The sequence below is a fragment of the Anoplophora glabripennis genome, unplaced genomic scaffold (genome assembly GCF_000390285.2).
Source record: "Anoplophora glabripennis isolate ALB-LARVAE unplaced genomic scaffold, Agla_2.0 scaffold66, whole genome shotgun sequence".
NCBI classification, from domain to species: domain Eukaryota; kingdom Metazoa; phylum Arthropoda; class Insecta; order Coleoptera; family Cerambycidae; genus Anoplophora; species Anoplophora glabripennis.
The window spans coordinates 424,948-445,662 of record NW_019416742.1 but is presented as its reverse complement, the minus strand read 5'-3'; the positions used below and the strand labels follow the sequence as shown (position 1 = coordinate 445,662).

The 20,715-nt window shown below is 31.8% G+C and overlaps 1 protein-coding gene across 1 annotated transcript in view; it reads right to left on the bottom strand.

Moving 5' to 3' along the window:
• The window catches only part of LOC108917910 (neither inactivation nor afterpotential protein C), a 54,917-nt gene that overhangs the window by 4,144 nt on the left and 30,058 nt on the right, over positions 1-20,715 (bottom strand). The window contains exons 7-15 of the mRNA XM_023455374.1: positions 16,427-16,815; positions 10,757-11,299; positions 9,553-9,845; positions 9,167-9,435; positions 8,559-8,839; positions 4,620-4,879; positions 1,803-1,874; positions 945-1,120; positions 689-888 (exon numbers count right to left, since the gene is read on the bottom strand). Coding sequence (XP_023311142.1) covers positions 689-888; positions 945-1,120; positions 1,803-1,874; positions 4,620-4,879; positions 8,559-8,839; positions 9,167-9,435; positions 9,553-9,845; positions 10,757-11,299; positions 16,427-16,815 — 2,483 coding nt within the window. The remainder of the gene's footprint in view (positions 1-688; positions 889-944; positions 1,121-1,802; positions 1,875-4,619; positions 4,880-8,558; positions 8,840-9,166; positions 9,436-9,552; positions 9,846-10,756; positions 11,300-16,426; positions 16,816-20,715) is intronic.

The window sequence follows — 20,715 nt, the reverse complement described above, 5'->3', positions numbered from 1 at the left end:
GTAACTGCAGATAACTGGCAAAGATGTATACATCATGTACAAAAAGAAGAGGAGAAAATGTGGGAACTCGATAATTTAATTGACGTTACTGTGGAACCTATCGTTATCAATCTAGGAGACGAAGATAATTCATCAGAATATTCAGAGGATGAATTTTAATATACCTACTTTTTTATTTTCTTTATTGTACATTTATACAACACTACATTTACTCACCATAATTTGAATTTTCAAAATACATATATTTTTGTGTGGAATAAAAGTCTATTCATTAAATTTAAATAAATATTTTGATAATAATATTGAATAATTTTATTTGAATTACTAAAAACCCTCTTAACCCGGTTATGATGCTTAAAGTAGCCTCATGTTTTGAAATACTGTTTTTATATTGTTTACTTATAAGGGAAATGGACCGAGAAATTGAAGCGGCATAGACAAAGACGGATTGTCGGGGATTAAATTTTAGCTACCTGCTACAATTTAGTACAACCCGGTCACACAGTTTTTTTAAAAGTACACCTCATCTACACCGAAAATACATAATATAAAAATATTGAATATAAGCACCAGTACTACATTTATATACGATTTGCATACATAATAAGCTTTTATTACGCTCTTTCATTTGTAAACAGACTATAATCAATTTCTCAATCATATTTTTCATTCATGTTGTACGACTTACCCTAAATTCGTAAGCAAATCATACATGTGTGATGTGTCGTAGAAGGGTATGTCATTTAAACGAAAAGCTATCTTTAAAACTGGCTTGATGTTTTCACCCAGCCAGAAAGAAACTGCTGCTTTTCTATCCACCGTATTCAAGTCAACATTTTCCATAATTTGCCGACAATTGTGATATACATTTAAATTATACAAATGGATCTGAAAAAAAAAATAGTTTTTAATTTTATTTCAATATATTTAAATACATTTTTTACCTGCTGGCAGAAGTTGAATAAATCTTGTAATCTGATTGCCCTATAGCGTACTAGAACAGAAAAGATACTTTTATTTTTCCATTTCAAAGCAAAAGGTTTGATGAATATGAATTCTTCTTCTTCTAATGGTTCAAACATATCAGAAAGTTCCTTACGCCTGGTAGATTTTCTGTAAGCTGACAAATATTATTTAACATCGAATAACATTAAAATTGAAAAACTATACTCCACGGTAGAAATTATAGAGAGTGATTCATCGCTAGCTTTTGGACTAGTAAGGGAGATGAAGCGTGCCGGGAACGAAAATCCATTGGCGTGTCTGCGTAAAAGGCAACAAGATATAGAAAATAATGAAAAAAGATAATAAAACCTAACATCTAATATTTTTTACGGTTTGCTATAACAGGCACTTTGATCCATTTTAATTATAACAGCATTTTAGAACGTCCCAATTGTGTTTTTTTAATTTATAAATTTATTATAGCCATGGAATTAGACCCCTCGTCTACGCTTATGCTATGACGTTTCTCAGGACGGGTTAAATCAAGTCCATTTACACCCACTAAAAAAGCATTTCCCTATTTCCTACCAAGTGCAAAAGACAGAGATAGAATATAGATCGACGTTCAGTGTAACTCGGTCTCTAGACGATTATAGATTCTATCGATGTGCGTAGCGAGCGGCACAAAGATAAATAATATTGAACCGTATAAAAATCATTTTATATTTTATACGCATTATGGTAATAATGTTTTTAAATTATGTCTTAGTCACTCTCTATAATTTCGACCGTGTAGTAATTTATATTTTATTAAACTATAACATTTTTAATTTTTCTCTTTTGATAATCATTTTTACCTTTTTGAATAATTTCTGCTGCTTCTTCTTCTGTCATTATGCTGCTCCTTCTACGTTTCTTGATTTCTTGGACTACAAATTACATTAAAGTAAAAATATATATATTACAAGGTGTGCAGAAGCGACCGAGCTATATTTCAAGTGTAGTTTCCTTGTTACAGTCCTTTAACAATCATTTTCTTGGGATAATTTCGTCAATTCTGAAGACTTTTCAAATTGATATTTTCGAGTTTTTAGGATAGATGTAGATATTTTTTACTTAAATAAACATAGAGATCACTAAGAATACATTAAGCAGTTTTTTTGCTATATTTCATTGGTAGAGATTTTGAGAAAACGGATTTTTGTAACGTAGTTTATATACTCATTCACTAATTTCAAAAAAGGTGTCACCAAAGAAAAAACATGTACAACATTTTTTTAAGGCCCGTAATGATTTAAAAAAGGTGACTTGATGCAATTGATTTATTTTCTTTCGGGGAAGTTGCCTTTGAAGAATGACCTACTCGTACAGGTACTACGTAACGATATAGGCTTTAATTAAATATGATTCACAGCGTGATTCCTGAAAATATGTTTTTTGAGGAAACGTGCTGAAATGAAATATTACTCTATTTAAATAATGAAAATTTGATTAGTTTAAGGGACAATGATATACTGGTTTCGCTAAGAACACTAACTTGTCACACAAGGTTTAAAGTTCGATACAAATTAATTTAGGAATGAGAGGACTTTTACGAAGTCAAAAAATTAAACTCTAATAATAGTTTTTTTAATTAACTTTTTTTATTGTTACTTATCATAGTTATATTGATTGTGGGTGAGATGTAACCTACAAAGTATGTTACATCTGCTCTGTGACCTACAGCCACGGCCAGCATTGAATTACATTATACCAGACATAGACCGACTTAGAACTTATTAGTTCTTATTGGTATGTCTATCTACTGGCAAACTGGTCTGGAGCTTCTGCTGACGAATGATCTTAGCTGTTTATTAAATATTGTGGGTGAAATTCTGTGCTGGACGGGGCCGTAGTCCTCAGAGTAGTTGTTCTCATAATAGCAAAAGTTTATTTCGTCTAGTCGATATAGCCATTATTTAATACTACCTACTGATTAGTAGGTCGCTCTCTTCCAGTAGGTGATAGGAAACGTTATATCTCACCTATACTTAAAACATGTTGTGCGACAGACAACAGCTATGCATTTGTCGATTATTTCACTTATGATATACTGATGAGAATTAATAAATTCGAAACCGGTCTAGGTCTAGTGATTATGTTTACTAAATACCACGGTTCAATGATGGACGGGGCAAATCAACAGAGTAGTTGTTTACTACAAAATCATTACAATCCTCTCAATATTAGATAATTATTTTGGTTATCCATTATTCCACGTATATGTACAAGGTCGCTGATATGTATGGAAAAGTTCGATTATCTAAAATGTATTATAATAGAGAAAAATTGCGTATACAGGATCAGTCAATGAGTCATGACGAAACAAAGATGCTTTTTCTTTAATGGGACACCCTGTATATTATTCTATATTTCAATTATTCTCGAAATTCTAAACAAAATTCATATATAGCAAAATCATGTACCTAAATTTACCGTTTTCGAGATATCGAATTTTGGAAGTAACTTTTTGCTACTCTTAAATATATAAAAGAAAAAGGGCCCGAAATTATGGATATTTATTTTGAAAATAACACAAGGTGGAGAATATGGATATGATTTAATTAGTTGATTATTTTTTTACAGAAAATAAAAGAGCATAATAGTTCAAGGTTAATAAAAATATATTAAACGATAAATGTATTTTTTAATGAATATCCTGGATATTTTAAATTTTATGAAAGCAATAGTAGAAGAATAGAATAGAAAATGAATAGAATAAAAAATAAAGAATATAAGAAGAGAGAATTTTATAAGGTGCTCAGTGTTCACCATTTACCTCCTGATAGTAATGAATTCGCTGAACAAAATTTTGTAGTGAATTTAAAAGGTTGTTTGGAGGAATAGTGGAAATTTCCTTTCCTGCAACTGCGCCCTATTTTGGCCTAAGTAATCTCGCATTAAACGGCGTCCTATTTTCAAATAGAACACCCTGTATGCAAATCCGATTAAATCAAAATCAAAAAACATCTTTATATTTTATTACCAGTTGTATTAACGTGAGATAAATAAGAAATTAAGTGGAATATGTCATTGTGCTACAGGATAAATATAAAATATAGAAAAATGAGGATTTGTTCCCCCTTTTTTGTTCCCCCTTTTTAGATTAATTAAAATTGTGTCAAATTCTAAGACTATTAGAATAGGTATCTGTATCTGAAGAATATTTATAAAAGAAATGAATTATTATCATCTCAAAATAAAAATTTACATAATCTCGGCAATTTTATGAAAACGTTAATTGGAATAATTCTTAGAAGGTCAATTAAAATAGTTAATAAATATGACAGTACATGTCAGATTTAAATTTTCTATTTTTAGTACAATTTAGGTTTGTTACTGAAAAATTATATACTTTAATTTTTGCTATAACTTGTATTTATTAAAATAATTTATGCGAGTCCAAATCTTATGTCAGTTATAGGTTACCAGAAACGTGATGTGCATTCACAAACATAAAAACAACAATAAGGAATGAAGCAGGAGCACATTTTAATGTGTTTCTTTTTAATATATGACTACAATTAACATTTTATTTTAAGGAAACTTGACCGAATTGTTTATGATACCTTAATAAGGAAATTTGTAATAATAAATTTAGCTTTAATACTATTTTTAATTAGGTAGATACTTACTGCATTCTCTTTCTTGATCTTTAATTTCCTTAGCAAGTCTACACTTGGCAAGAAATCGTCTAAGGATACTTTGGATTTTAATAATTTTCTTAACTTGTGTTTCGTAGAGTCGAGAAAGGTATTCCTCATTGTAGTACTTTAGGAATATTTTGGTCTTACCTAGAGCCCATCCTTCCATTTTTAAACGTACCATTAATAAGCGACAATTATCTCTAGTTAACTCAACATTCTCTTCGAAATCAAATGCCAAAAATTTGTACCTGTAAAGGTTTTAAATAATATACAGGGTATTAGAAGTTTGACTGCCTTAATTTTAACAGACGATAGGATACATTAAATTGAACAAAAAAACCTTATATGACATGGATTCTAAACTCAACCATTTCCAACAAAAAAATTATCAAAATTTCCAACTTGATGTACAAAAGTTCGATTTATTAAAGAATACCGACATAACTGCGTTCATAAAATACCTTAAAATACAATGTTTATCACTTTTTTGAACTTCTTTATGCTTAATTCTAAAAAATAATTAGCGTTGTAATAAATTTAAAATTCGATAAAATTCATATCGAGCAATGTGACAACGGTGCGGCGGATAATACGAGGTACTAAGCTGTCCAGCAATACGCAATGCAGTTGGTATAGTCTTTCCGATCTCAAATGAAGAATCAAGAGGTCGGCAGTATGAACTAGGTTCGGTCCTGATGCAGCAACTCGGCATTGAAATATTTGAAAAGACTTGTTTCCATATTTATTTAGCCTTACCCATATACAGGTCTGGTCGCCCAGTTGAAGAATGAGTACGCGGACAAACGCGGCACAAACACAGCCGCACTGGGCTACTTGGCCATAAATTCAGTTGTCAACAAATGGCCTAGCAGAGCAGTAGCAGTAGAATATGGTGTGATTCACGTAATTTTAATTTATTACAGGAACCTTATATTAATCATTTATATTACAACTGCGAAAGAGAGAAATAAGAGGGATATTTGGTTTACTAATATTATTACAACATGGCATTTCGAAGATCTTTTGAAATGGAATAAAACGAAATTTACCATCAATATACTCGTAATAAAATTGTTTGAGGACATAAATAATTAAAATTTGTTGTTGGTCAAAATAACATATAGGTAATACAAATTTTCTACACATTACATACACAAATTATTATAATTTTTTAACTTTAGCGGAAAACTCTTTTAGGGTATTTTAAAAACTGTTAATCTTACGCCCCTGTAATATACAACTTTTTTGTTCATTTATGATTACTCTATCTCATGCTGAAGTAATAACAGTCAAACGTCCTCCACCCTGTATAGGTGAGTACCTTAATATTAGTTTACAACATGAAACTCAACCTTTATATCCCTATATTAGTAACATCGGAATAAATTTACCATTTATAGTAAACAGACAATCCACAAATAAAATATCTGTATGAATCAAAACTTTTAATCATAATATTCACTGCAGTTTCGTATAAACAGTATTTAGATAGGTAATCTTAATTTTTTAATGAAATTCAAAATAAAAATTTCGTTTTTAAATAAAATAAAAAATCGTCACTGCAAATGCATCTGATTTTAGATTTAAGACAACTGTAAATTTGAAGAAAATATATTACAAAGAGTAATAAACAAACATAAAATCGATTGGTGCACTAATTTAATCGAAATATAAATCACTTTCCAATTTAACAAATCAGGAATAATCCTTAAACTGTTCGTTACAAAAAAACATAGGACCGGTTAGGATATAATTTTAATTACGATGTAATTATTAAAATTCCGAAAAAGTCAGTGGCGTAGAAATTTATCCCTTGCTATACTTCACAAAAGTTAAGTTTTACACCAATATTTTTTATTTTTAGTGACTGTATTGCATCAAAAAATTTAATTTAGTTTAAAAAAAAATTAGAAATGTTTAATATTTTGAATAAAATATAAGAAATGTATATTTCTTAAATATAATTGTGAATTAAATTAACTTCGAATCGAATTTTAAAAATACTCAGATACGTCGAAATTTTGAAGTTCTTAATAAAGCTGTTACCCAATATCTTCGACACGGGTTCGAGATAGCATGTGATGTTCCTCAAAAAATTAAGTATCCTGTAACTAGCAAATGAAATTAAGATATATTTGACAGAATTATAATATTTTGCCCTCAAAATTATTTAATAGTATTTGTGCCCTTTCATTTAAATAAAGTCTGAATAAGCATATCAGCGTCTTTATCTTATCCATGAAAAAAACTATACTAAATTCCTTCAGGTTGATGTTGCAGCAGAATAACTAACAAGTTAAACGGACTAAAACAATACTTGAGCCTGACGATGGACAAATCAATGCACTTTCATAAACTTCTCACAAATATAATCCAAAAAGCGTACATCATCGCTACAAAATTATATCCGCGAAAATAGAGGAAATTCTGTCCACTGAGAATACATTAATACTGTACAAAATAATGACCTGCTTATATGATTGTCTTGCATGGCACAATATGCATATGTCGTAAATACAGGAGAGAAGATTGTAAGTCACAAAAACTAATTATTACGACTGTTCACATACATCATCACTAGGCGATACAAGACAAATACTAACCGTAAACTAAAAACAAAGTAATAAATATCTAGAATCAGGTTTCCCCATCAGTTTTCATAATATTTCAGCTACTTAAATCAGAAACATTCAAAATTATTAAATTGCTTTGCACTTGTTATCTCACATTTCGTCATAGTACCAATAAAATTCACTGAGAGATCAACGGTCCTACATTGGTTCTTTTCCAAGAAAAAGATGACGTAGTAACTAATACACGATGTAGTAACATGCTAATCTTTTGCAATACCATCGAAACACCTGAAAGTTCACTCAAAAAGAGTAGGTACTATTGTTACTAATATAACAGGTACGCTGCACATCTGAAATTTGAAGTGTCGCAATATCCATCGTATTGTGTCGATTTGTCTTAATGAGGCTCCCATAAAGTCAGAAGGGTGATATTGAGTTAATTGAGATGGTGCAAACTTGGTCAAAAGCTACACCAAAAAGAACTATACCCAGTTTGCACAGTTATGAAACATATGAATGAAGAACGAACCCTTTAAAATGTATGAAGAAATTAGTTTCAACAGATTACTTAAAATCTGGTGGTTGTACGGACTCTTTATTGCGCCGCAAGACAGACAGTGTGGTGACGTAATGTGTAACTGCTTATACTTCCACTTATGAGCCTTAGTTAGTTAAATCTTAGTTAGGAGAATCAATATATGGAAGAGAGCTTTTTGCAGCTTATATCAGAAGCTTAGGGGATTAAATAGATAGACCGAAATATCGAGTTTGCAGATTCGGGTTTTCCATTAGCCATGATGAATTTTGAAAAGTTCGACCCAAAAACTCATAGAACCGTCGATTAGATTACTCAGGACACTCAAATGTTTAAAATATCTACTTAGACGATAACTGATGCATGTTACTGGTACATACTACGGACGGCTATAATTATCAGACTCATTCTCCAAGGGTGGGTCATTTGAACTTTTTGATGCTCTCTCAATGTTCTACAATTTGGACTAAGTTTCATTGCTGCTCTCTTGGGACCCACTGGATATAATTCTTTGTAAAGATCAATCACAACCTTTTAGGCAGATAGACTATATCAAAAAATGAGGCCAACAATTTATATAAGCACTCTTACAACAATGTTATTTAATGACTTCCTTGTACCTACTATCGAGCTTTTGAAGTAACCTGACGTCTCTGTTTTTTAAATTACTATATTCTGTTTAATAAAGCATTGAAAACGTTTTCCAAGTTTCTATTACAAATCTCGTTTCAAAATATTATTATTAGTGATATGCCCTTATCTGCCAGTACATACTTTAATTTTTAAAGCTTAAATGCAGTAAATTATTTTTCTACCTACCTTCTTAAAAACTCGGAAAAAGATATCCTATGTGGATAGCCTAGTTGTCTCATTTTGGCTGTCTCTATTAGGGTAAGAGCTCGTAGTTGCTGTCGTAGTAATTCCTTTTGTAAAGTTAATGGTCTTCTGTTAAGATCTGTTCTAATACATTCCACAAAATGTGTCCCTCCAGAACCGCTTCCTATAGACAGCTCTTTAAAAAGATCAAGGCATATTGCTCTGAATATAGTTGCCTGAGTACGCATTTTCTTTATCTGAGAAAAATGATTTTTACTTGATAACTGAAACAGAATATATCCATGTATTACTGTAAAACCTGGTTTCAGTATAAACTAAAATTACATAGACCAAATAACCTACTGGATTTTTGGCAATATGTAAACTAAACTAATATAGTGGATCGTCTGGCAAAGATAACGTCTTTCTAATACTAGGTTAGGTTAGTTTAACGCCTAACAGTTCACAGCTCAAGATAATATAAATACTTATGGTTTAGATTAAATAATTCACACTAGGTTATTTTAGTTTAATCTTAATTCAGGAAAATCTGGATTCGTTGACAGATCATTGGTTATATTACTAGTCTGGCATAGGTAGAAGTGTAGTACCTTTTCGGTAAAAGCGTATTTGATTTTCTTAGCCTTTTCCATAGGAATATATAGATTTCCACATTTTTCCAATTTGTTAGTGAAAAACATGCTAATTGCACAGTTTTGCGAATTTCTCATCGTGTCGATTATTTCAGGTGGAAGAAAATCTCTGTTTTTCTCTGGCATATCTTTTACGTTGTAAGAAACTGTTCCAGTGTAATGAGTTACAGAGAATTTCAAAGTATCATAGACCATAATTTTAGTTTTTTCTAAGTTCTGAATATTGCCTGAGAACAAAATCATGTTGCAAGTCTCTAAACAAAGTAGGGTAGACCGACGTCGATTGTAACAAAACTAATTTGGAATATAATAAATAAATAATTCATTTTCTCACTCTCACTCACCTGTAATATAACTGCCACTATAACCTTTTCTTGAAGCATCATCAATAATTGACAAAACGCCCTCCGGTTTTCCTAAAAGTTCATTTAAGGTATCCTTGTTGTTAAAATAATTTATAGGTGTGTATTTCACCTCTTCGTTTATTAAATCCATGATTTCCCAAGAAAACACCCTCTGCAGGAAGTGATAATGTATTTGCTCATTGAAACAGTTTACGAAAAATTGGGACAAATGATTTTGTTTAAAACATTCGAATCCAAAATAATCTAGAATTTTTATATGGTATTTTTCACCACTGAAATAAAAATCATTCTTATTCTTCTTTTCTGAGAAAAACGTCTGTATGCATAAATTTATATTATTGTTGCTAACTTTTTGACATATATATACTGTGTGCAGGTAATAGCGACGTTACGGCAAACTTTCAAAATTAATTTAAAAAAAAACAGATGTTAAACTTTTCCTTCAAATTGTTCCTAAAAGGTCTACAGATCATTAAAGATTGGATGTGATTTTAATAAACAATCTCTCAACAACTATAGTCAAAGACATTTCATATGGTACAATATTGTTCTTTCATAGCAGAAAAATATTTCAACAAAAACTAGTCAGTGATATCGGAATTAGAAGGAGTATGAATAGTTTCAGCTATAGAAAAAAAGTTAACTGGTTTCGTAAATAATCTTGTACTGATTAAAAGACTATTTCCAGTTATAATGTTTGCGCCTTTTGAGCTTACTTGCTTGTGAGATGGATAATTTAACTTTTTACCAACTTGTAATTGTTCAGAGATTAGAAAAATTACCTTTTATGAATGATCAACCGAGCTGTTCACATTGTCAGGGCTGTTGGACATTTACGTGTGTTCTACTAAAACACTCAAGAGACACAAACACTTTCAGTAGAAATTGTCCATTCATATTTGTAGAGTCTTCTAATTCTGAAAACACTGGATAGTTTTATTCAAACTGTATATGTAAATAGCTACTAGCTGCAATATGCTGAGTTTGTAGTTTACATCTTCAAAAGTTCTGGAGTAATTAATCAAAAACTGAATATTTGAAGAATTGTAGAGCCCTTACGAGTTGCTGTATATGTTCTTCTTTCTTTTGACGAATTTGACTCTCAATTGTTCAACATTTTTAATAAGTATCTACACTATTTTTTATAACACAAATAGTAAATGATTAAAGAGTTAATACTCACAAAATTTCTTTTCCTAAAGACAACTTTCTGTTAACAATGCTTACTATGTAATCCACTAATCTCGTATATAAATTATTTGCAAGCACATCTCTAGTATCGCTTGCTTCGCCACAAGTATTTTTCTTCCTTATAGCTTTTCCTGCAACGATTAGGCAATAATTCGTCAAAGCCCAACAGATTTTCTTGTTATCAACCTCTAGTAGATGTGAAAAATTATGTATTGGTTCTTTGTTATCTATTTCTGCAAAACCCTCTTCATTCTCGTAAAACTGCACTTCTCCTAAATTGAGAATAGCAGCTATTACGGAATATATGGTAGACATTTCATCATCGGTAAATTGTAGTTCTTCCAAATATTGAACAATTTTTTGGAACTTGATAATGTTGCCTTCGGTATCATATTTAGGGAGCGTGGTCTTATCTATTTCTTCACGTTTTAAGTAACGGTAATCTCTGTTTGTATTTAACTTGTATTTTTCTGCTAAATTTGCTAATATTAGACCGTCAAGTATGTAATAGAAGAAGTGGAAGTTGCTTTGAGTTCTAGAAAATACATGTTATATTAGTAAATTTAATGTATTAAATGCAGGTAAAAAAGTTAAAATCGACCATAATAAGCAAATTTTTAGTCACCACCATTTTATTGCAGGTATTCATAACTAGATATTTAATTTTATTAATAATTGCTGAATATGGTGAATTTATTATTTCTTTATTTGTAGATATATAAAACATATTCAGGATTTAGCATTAATTGGCCAAACTTGAAACTTGAACTAATTCGAATGTACAACATAAGAAAGACCTTTTCTGAAAGGATGTTCAGGGCGTTGAGATAAAAAAAAAATTGATCATAACCTATATCTCGAAAAAGAAATACCCAAATACCCCAATTTTTTCATGTTCAAAAGCTCTCTTTTTTCTAATAAACTTTTATTAGAGAAATTTTTCTATATTACTTTCCGTTTAAAAGTTATAAATAATATCGTTCTAAAGAGTCTCAAAAGAAATAACTCCTAAAAATCACATTAGCGGTAGAAGGATCAAGTAGTCATTGGAAAATAATTGAATGTTCATTGTTTAAAGTGCATAAATGTCATTCAGAATAAACAAAAGAATTAAACTCGATAATTCTTTAATACAGTTAAAAAAAAGGTGATGATAACAACAACTAAACTTAAAAAATGAGGCACATGCTTTGATACTACATACATATTATGATCTATATGACCTCCTCTCATTATTCCAATATACATATCAAATCTTCGCCTGACTTCTTTGTGGGCTACGTTTATTAATATTTCGCCGTTCAACTCATTACAAGTGTTTGTGATTTTTTCTTTCAAATGATTAATAACTCGCGAAGGTGTTTTGTACACCTTATTTTTAAAACTCCCCATAAAAAAAATCCAGGGGTGTTAGATTTCGTGACTTTCCGGGCTACTGAATAGGCCCATTAAGCCCAATCCATTTTTCTGGGAAGTGTTATCTAAATATTGCTGCACAATGTTGGCCTTATGGGGTGGAGTCCCGTCGTGCTGAAACCATAGGTTTCTCCTTAACTGCAAAGGCACGTCCTCCAGAAGTGCAGGAAGTTATTGATGTAGGAAATCTAGGTAACTCACGCAGTTCAAAGTATGTTCATAAAAATAATGCCCAATTAAATGCCTACCGATGATGCCGCACCATACATTTACTCCAGAATAGCCTTGGTTTTGGACTAGATTTAAAATGTGGAGATTTTCGTTGCGCCTCTTTGGTAAACCATTATTGACTAACCGACTTTCGTCTGTCCAAAGAACGTGCCGTAAAAGGTTTTGATCAATAGTTTCTAGATTTACTACAATTTGAGCTACAAAATTAAGTCTGGTTTCAATGTGACGTTCAGCTAAATACTCCAAATTGTGTATTTTGGAGTCATGATACCCATTGGTTTTTAAAATTCGTTGAACGGCTGATTTATCCAAATTCAATTCCCTGCTGTATAGAATTTCGCGGATTTTGTTCGAAATACTGTAACAGTCTAGCTGTATTAACATTGTTAATGTTGTTCTGTCAATTATTTGATTTCTTCGAACAGGTCGCCTCCAATCTTGTAAAGGTTCTATGATCAGGAATGAGGCGTTCCGGATACTTCGATATAACTCTACAGCTTGAATTTTTTGTGACTCGACATAAATTAGCAACGTATCAACTTTTTCTGAATAAGAAAACATTTTGTAAGCACAAAAGTTATACGTTTGACGGTCGTATTGTGTAATGACAAGCATTTTGTGACATTTGTGCACTTTAAACAACAAACATTCAATTAATTTCCAACGACTACTTGATCCTTCCACTGTTAATGTGATTTTTAAGTGGTATCTTTTGAGACTCTTTAGACGATATTGCTTATAACTTTTAAACGGGAAGTAATGCAGAAAAATTTCTCTAATAAAAGTTTATTAGAAAAATGAGAGCTCTTTAACACGAAAAAAATTTGGGTATGTTTCTGGAAAAAATATAATTGATGACTTCATTAGTCGTTTCTGGAAAATCCCAAAGAATAATATTTTCTATTGAAAATGGAGCTTACCTCATCCCATTTAACACCACGTGTCCCAAATTTTATTTCAATTTTTTGTATCCTCACAGTAGGCCCATACTATCGAGTTTAAGACATTCTGTACTTTAACCCTCTGAATCCGAATCTACTGTCATAATTCAACAAGATACTCCTCTAGAAAACTGACTTGAATAGCCAGTGATTGGAAAAACAAGTATGCGAAACTCTGAAGAATTGAGTCTGTAGCTCTATTTAACTCCGTAATTCATTAAATACTGTGGGATACACTTGTTTGATCCATGGTACAATCCACTTTTTTTGTGTGGAATGGGAAATAAAAACATTGGATTTATGAGTATTAGGTAATGACATGGAATGAATTGTTTAATTGTTAGTTAAAATTAATAACCGTTAATAATTATTAAATCGTAAATATTAATATAAAAAATCGAAATTATGATGGCTCCAAGTCATAAACCAATTAGTGTTGTTTCGTAAAAATGAATTATGCAGTAGGCGAGTAACGAACTTACCTGTTATTTATTTAAATTGGAATGTTCTGCTGTGTTGGTCAATTTTTTTTTCTAAAACGTTAACATTCCTAAGTGTCTGCTTTTAAAAGTACACATTTTCTTTTTTGTTCCTCATTTTATAGAAACAAATATACAGGACGTTAAACAAAATGTGTATAAATTTTTAAAAGTAAGGAAACATAAGAAAAACATTTATATGACCATATATCCGGAAATTCTTCGTTTATGAGACATAGGGTATTGAAGTTATCGAAAAAAAAATTGATCAAATTTAGTACAGGTACAAAAATAGATCGAAAATACGAGCAAGAAAACCACAAGTGATTGATGGTGAAAGGATGGCGAATGATGTTCCTGTTAGAGTCGAGTTCGAAGGACAGGAATTGGAACCAGACACAATATTGAAGCGGAAAGTGAAGAGAGTGAAACTAAAACAGAAGAAGGTAAGGACGAATACGTACCGACTGATGAACAAAACGTCCAGATCCATCAGAAAGAGTTCCATGATCTGCGGAACTAAAAAGTCGAAGATTGGTAACACTAGTAACGTATCAACTTTTTACAGGAATCGTGAAAAGGAGTGTAAAAAGTTCTCCAATAAAGATGGCTTTTTTGGAATACTATACAGATGTTCGTAGTTTGATGAATAAATTAGAACGTAACGTTTGCAAATTCGGGGAGTGGAAGTTTTTCTCCGGCTCTTTGGAACAGAGCTCAAAGGGTAATACTATAAAATGGAAATAAATACATATGTTAAATACATATGTATTCCAACTACACAACATTAAAAGAAAGTTCTACAAAAAATTAAATATGCAGAATCAACGACGGATTCGGATTCAGTGTGTCAAAATACATATAGATAGTGTAATGGGACCTCCAAATCAGTCCACAGATTTTATTTTATGTACCTGTATTACTAATCCCATAATGACAATCTCTTCTACTAGGTATATCTTCTTGTGCGATCATTCATATACATACAGAGTGTTATTGAACTTATGTCAAATATTTTTGCCACATGGCCGTTATGTCAAAATGAGTTAAATGCACGAATTTATGATGAGTAAAATGTAATTTTAAAATCTGACTTACCTCAACATTGCAAGGAGCCACCTTTTGAGAACTGCTGATTTTCACAGATGTTCGATGTATCCACCATTTGCTTGCACACAAGCTTCAGTCCGACGTATCCAATTCGCTCGCACGCGTTGCAACATTGCCTCTTTTTCTCGAATCGTATTACAAGCTTCGGCAATGCGATGTCGCAGTTGGTCGATGTCACGAACTTCCGTGGAATACACAACACTTTTCATATATCCCCACAAAAAGAAGTTTAAAGGGGTGAGGTCCGGGGACCGGGGACAACTAGGTTACCACGGTTTAATCAGCGATCGGGAAAAGTAATGTTTATAAAGTCACTCACTCTCCGAAAAAAGTGAGCGGGGGCTCCGTCATGCAGTAACCGCATATTTTGCTGAACATTTAATGGCACGCCTTCCAATAACTCCGGCAAGCTATTTTGCAAATAATTTAGATATGAAGTACCGTCTAAGCGTCTAGGCAATTCAAAAGGTTCTATTAAAGTGTCATTAACGATACCGGCCCACATGTTCACTGAAAACTGTTGCTGAAAGGCACCGCGACGTATTTCGTGTGGATTTTCCATAGTCAATGGTGAGTGTTGTGGACTTTACGTACATCATTTCGTCTGAAACATGCTTCATCTGTAGCAAGTATTTACGCTGTAAATTGAGGATTTCCTGCATGTTCCTGAAGGAACCATTCGCAAAAATCTCGGCGTAGTGGAACCTCCTCAGGAGTAAGCGCTTGAACACGTTGAATATGAAATGGTACAACTGAGCTTCTCGTAATGTACGCCACACGACAGGATGCGAAATATTTACTTGTTGTGCTATATTTCTAGTGCTATGATGCGAATCTTCTAAAAATCATCTCCTCGACATTTAATATTCTTAGTGGTCGCCCTGGGCCACCGTCGCGACCTCGACGCGGTTGCACTACACCAGTGTCCAAAACTCTTTGCGCTGCAACAACAGCAACAAATCTGGTACACTTGACAAGCTCTGTGGACATTTTGGTTTGTTTTGCCATAAATTATGAGCATAATATTCGCGATTGTTAAATAAATGCGCCATTTTCAAAAGAAAACTTGAAAATACGGCATTAAATGTACTTACTCTCGAAAAACAGCACAGCAATCACTACAACAATGTATTACAGACTGACTTTCGAATACAGTCCGGCTTCACAAATGTAAGAAACCTACAAGCTCGTAAAGAGTGTTACAGAATTTCTTATAAGTACTCGTCGCGATAAAATACATGTATTTCAGCAGTTCCAAAACAATTTTAAACACATTTTTAATTTGCTTTTTTTTCTATAACCTTAAACTTCTGATACAAGTTTGTGACATCAGTTAACTCAGTTTCTGCTCCTTTTTTAACCCTTTTAATTTTTGACATAAAGTTCATTCATACGCTGTATATTTATGAGGGGTAACACAAACTTTACTAAGTTTTGTCACTTTGCATTCTATTTTTAAAATATCTTATTTTTTAAGTAACTCACGTGTCTGGTGATGAAATTCTCCATTTTTCCAATCCAAGCACCTTAAACTCAGCCCCGGTAAATTTTCCAGTTTTCCCATACGAAAAGCTAGTCTTGAATATCGCTCTCGTCGAATAGTCATTTGTAGGGGTGGAAGCATGTATAAGAGTGTGGATTAATTTGACCGCGCTCTTAATTCGATCAGAGTTTATACTAGCATTTTCGCCTAGATAAAGCAAATGATCTAGTAAATGTAGATAGTTCGTAGTTTTTCCAGATGCACTTTCTCCGATGAATATAACTTGTTGAGGTATTACATGGTGCAAAGCGTTTTGGTAAGCGGTATCGCCAACAGAATAAATATGTGGTGCGTTTTCTGATCTTGACTTGAAGTAGTATTTTTCATGAAACTAAAACATGGAAAAATCATGGAAAGCTGATATACTTTTCCAGATGTAAGGAAGAATTGGTCGAAAGGAGATAATCGGTTGTATTGGACATTGCCTGTTGGTTGGTAATTTATCAATAATAGATTTATTTGTTAAAATTAGAAGTACTGCTAAAGAAAATAATAGTTTCAATCATATATCAATTAATTATTAGAAATACATGCGCAGATTCCTCACTTTTTGACACAGGGTTCTGCCTCACTCTCGTTTGACCTTATGGCGTGCTAGGACAATTTTCTGCTTTAGAAATAGTCCTGGTTATGCACTTGATGACTATTAAGAAAATTATGACTGTATTAATCAGCTGCAAATATTTCTAGAATTTTATCAAATATATTTTCAGTATGAATAATTTATGTGGTTTTAGATAGAGAAGATGATGTGTTTTGATAGTTACTAGGGAATTTTAGTAAACCCTTTGTAATGCAAATAAACTGGAAAGCACGCACGCGCATTAGTCAATTTAGCACTAGAGACTGTTTGATGGGAAAAATATTTTGGCTTCGTTTATTTGATCACTTTTCATATACAGTGAGCGGTTAAATTATGGAACACATTCAATAAAACAATAGAACTTAAAAAATGTCGAGGCTCATCGATTTTGATTGATGGAGATAAACATTTTGTTGTCACATTTAATTCACAATACCCAACTAATGCATACAGTGACAAATACTAAAAAGTCATTGGATCTGCAATTGGGATTCATGTAGAGAATAAATTTATATCCTAATCTTTTAAAATAAATTTGATTTATTAGATATCTACCATTTAAATCTTGAATTTAAGAAGGAAAATAATGATCCCTAAGAATGTATTAAAAACAACTTTTTATTGTGAAATCCAACTAAAGGTGATTATCATTTATAAAGAGTCAATAACCTAAAATTTACACTCTTTACAGTTAAGTATAGAGATCTTTTTTACAACACAGAATAACAATTTTAAGCCGTTTTCTTACAATAAAGTAACTATTAAAAATGAAATAGCTTAACAATAAAACCATCGTCGTTTTTATTTATCTAATAAACGGTAAAATCTCTGGATATAATAATGATTTTTTTCATTTCCAATATTCAGATATTTTACCGTTTATTAGATAAATAAAATGACGATAGTTTTATTGTTACGCTATTTCTTCGGTTTTTATTGCTTTATACAGGGTGTCCCGTTCATGTTTCCAAAAAAGTCTAAGTTCCTCATGGAAAAATAATAGGGGTAGTTTATGTAAAGTTTTATTCTTAGACGCCCTGTTTTCGAGATACAGTGTGTTGAAGTTGTTACTTGCTATATGGTTTTCCTTAATTGTTTTTAAATCGGCTAAAGATAAAAATGTCAAAATTTGTACACGAGTAAACAGCAACTGTGCATTAAGAATAATGTGCAAACGGTTTCATTCTGAAAGGCAGTGTCGCCGATACAGGGAATCGAAGAAAAAATATGTTATAAGTTAAAATTTATTACATTTCTAAACGGTTCTGTAAACTCTAAAGGATACTACAAAAAAAGGTGTACTTGTGGAAATTCGGTAGCATGTACCATTTTCGAGAAAAATGGAGTTGCATTTTTTTGCTCACAAAGCGGCACAAGTACATTAACAAAATATTAAATTGAAAGAGGACCTTACCATTGAATGAGCTGAAAACATTTAGCTACCAGCAGTACATATTTGCATTTAAGACTATAATTTTAATTTCTTACGTATCATATGAAACAGTAAAATTGTAAAACATTTTATTAACTAAAAAAAATATTTTACGATTAAATAAATGTGCAAACTCGAAATACTATAGTAGATACTGAAATTGTCCCCCATTTTCTTCTATACAACGTTATTTTTCTCGAAAATGGTACCTGCTACCGAATTTCGACACCTTTTTTTTGTAATATGCTTTAGAGTTTACAGAACCGTATAGAAATGTAATAAATTTTGACTTTTATTTTTTTTCGACTGTACCCCTCCAATTGCCTTTAGGGGCCATCCATAAATTACGTCACACGAATTTTAGGACTTTTGAACCCCTCCCCCCGTCCTTGTCACAGGTTGTCACATTTTTATAATCCCCCCCTCCTGATGTGACGTCACACATTTTTTAAATTTAGGCATGTAATTAAAAAAAAACGAGAGGAAACAGCTATTTTCATTTTTTACTTTTTTATATTAAATAATCTAATAAAATCAACATCAAGTCCAATATTTCAGATAGCGAGAATGCTAAATTATTAATAAATATAGATCAAGTTCGTAGATTTTTATAGTTTTTTATTCATATCTAAATTTCGCGTTTTAGTATTTTAAATTTTAACATGTGACGTCACAAAACTTTTGATCCCCCCTGCCCCTTGTCACACATTGTCACATTTCGGTGATACCCTCCCTCCCCATTTACGTGTGACGTAATTTATGGATGACCCCTTAACGGCGACACTGCTTTTCAGAAAGAAACCGTTTGCACATTATTCTTAACGCACAGTGTTTACTCGTGTACAAATTTTTATCTTTAGCCGATTTAAAGATAATTAAGGAAAATCATATGGCAAGTAACAACTTCAACACACTGTATCTCGAAAACAGGGCCTCTAAGAAAAAAACTTTACATGAACTACGCCTATTATTTCCCATGAGGAACTTGCATACAAGTTTTTTTGAAACATGAATGGGACACCCTGTATATGAGAAATTGGAAGAGAAGACAAAACTTTTAATTGTAAATTTTCACACAATCTCCGTCGTGTTTGTAGTTAGACATTAAAATAGTCGATCATTTGTTGGTAATAAATTCAAAATCGGTACAAGTCTGGTGGTTGGATTGAACGAACAATAATAGTTGTTTGCTAGATATTGTCGTTGTAATTCATCGTTGGTCAGGACATTAGATAGTTAATTCCCACAATATAATTAGTTTTATAAAGTCTTTCGAAACAAACTGAAAGAACTTCAGGTTTGTTCAGTGTGTATTTAATATGTAATGGCATGAAGAATGGCTTTCATTTCAATTTCGATCGACCCGAAATTATTCAAATTTAATTGCTGAAATTTTAAACCTGATAAAATGTACCATGTGTAATTAAGGTATTTATTATTTTTTTCGACTCGATTACACCATTTCGACTTTCTCCTATCAAACTCTCAGTCTTAATGAGACGTTTTTGTAGTATTTGGTCTTATAATTATCTAAGAAATAATATAACCTACCTAAAAGTGTATTTATTACTCAATATCTTTTAGTACATTTCTCTACAAGCTACAAGTCAAAGACGTAAAAATACAAGGACAAGGTCATCCCCCGTTGAACCACAGTACTCCAAAATGGAATAACATGGAACCTAAGATTTAAATCAGAATTAGAAGTAAAGGATCTAGTAATTAATTCTACACTTTTAATATTCTCTTTCAGAAAATAGAGTAAAATATTATGGGCAACTTTTTTAATGAAAAAAAAAAAAAAAACGTCAATTATCATCTGCATCTCATGTGTAAATGAGGACAATGGTAGGTAAATTGTAGGTAGGTAAATGAGGTAACCGTGTAAAACATCAAATTTTGCTCAAATCGGTTAACTGGATTTTGAGTTAAGGAGAAAACAAGAAATAAAAAAAGAAACTTTAACCCCCTGTTACTATTTTTGCGACATTTTTCGTTTAAGCACCACTTGGGTTCTAGATTATACCCTTGAAGTATGTAACATTCGTTAGGTGACACCCTCTATAAAATAATCAGTGTGCTTTTAGATTATATACATGCACCGGTGCTTACTTGATGACTCACTGACAGTTGCTGAAATTTAAAGCTCATACTGATAATTATCGGATTCGAAATATTACAATAGGAAAAGTGTTAAAAAACAAAGAGTACTCTAG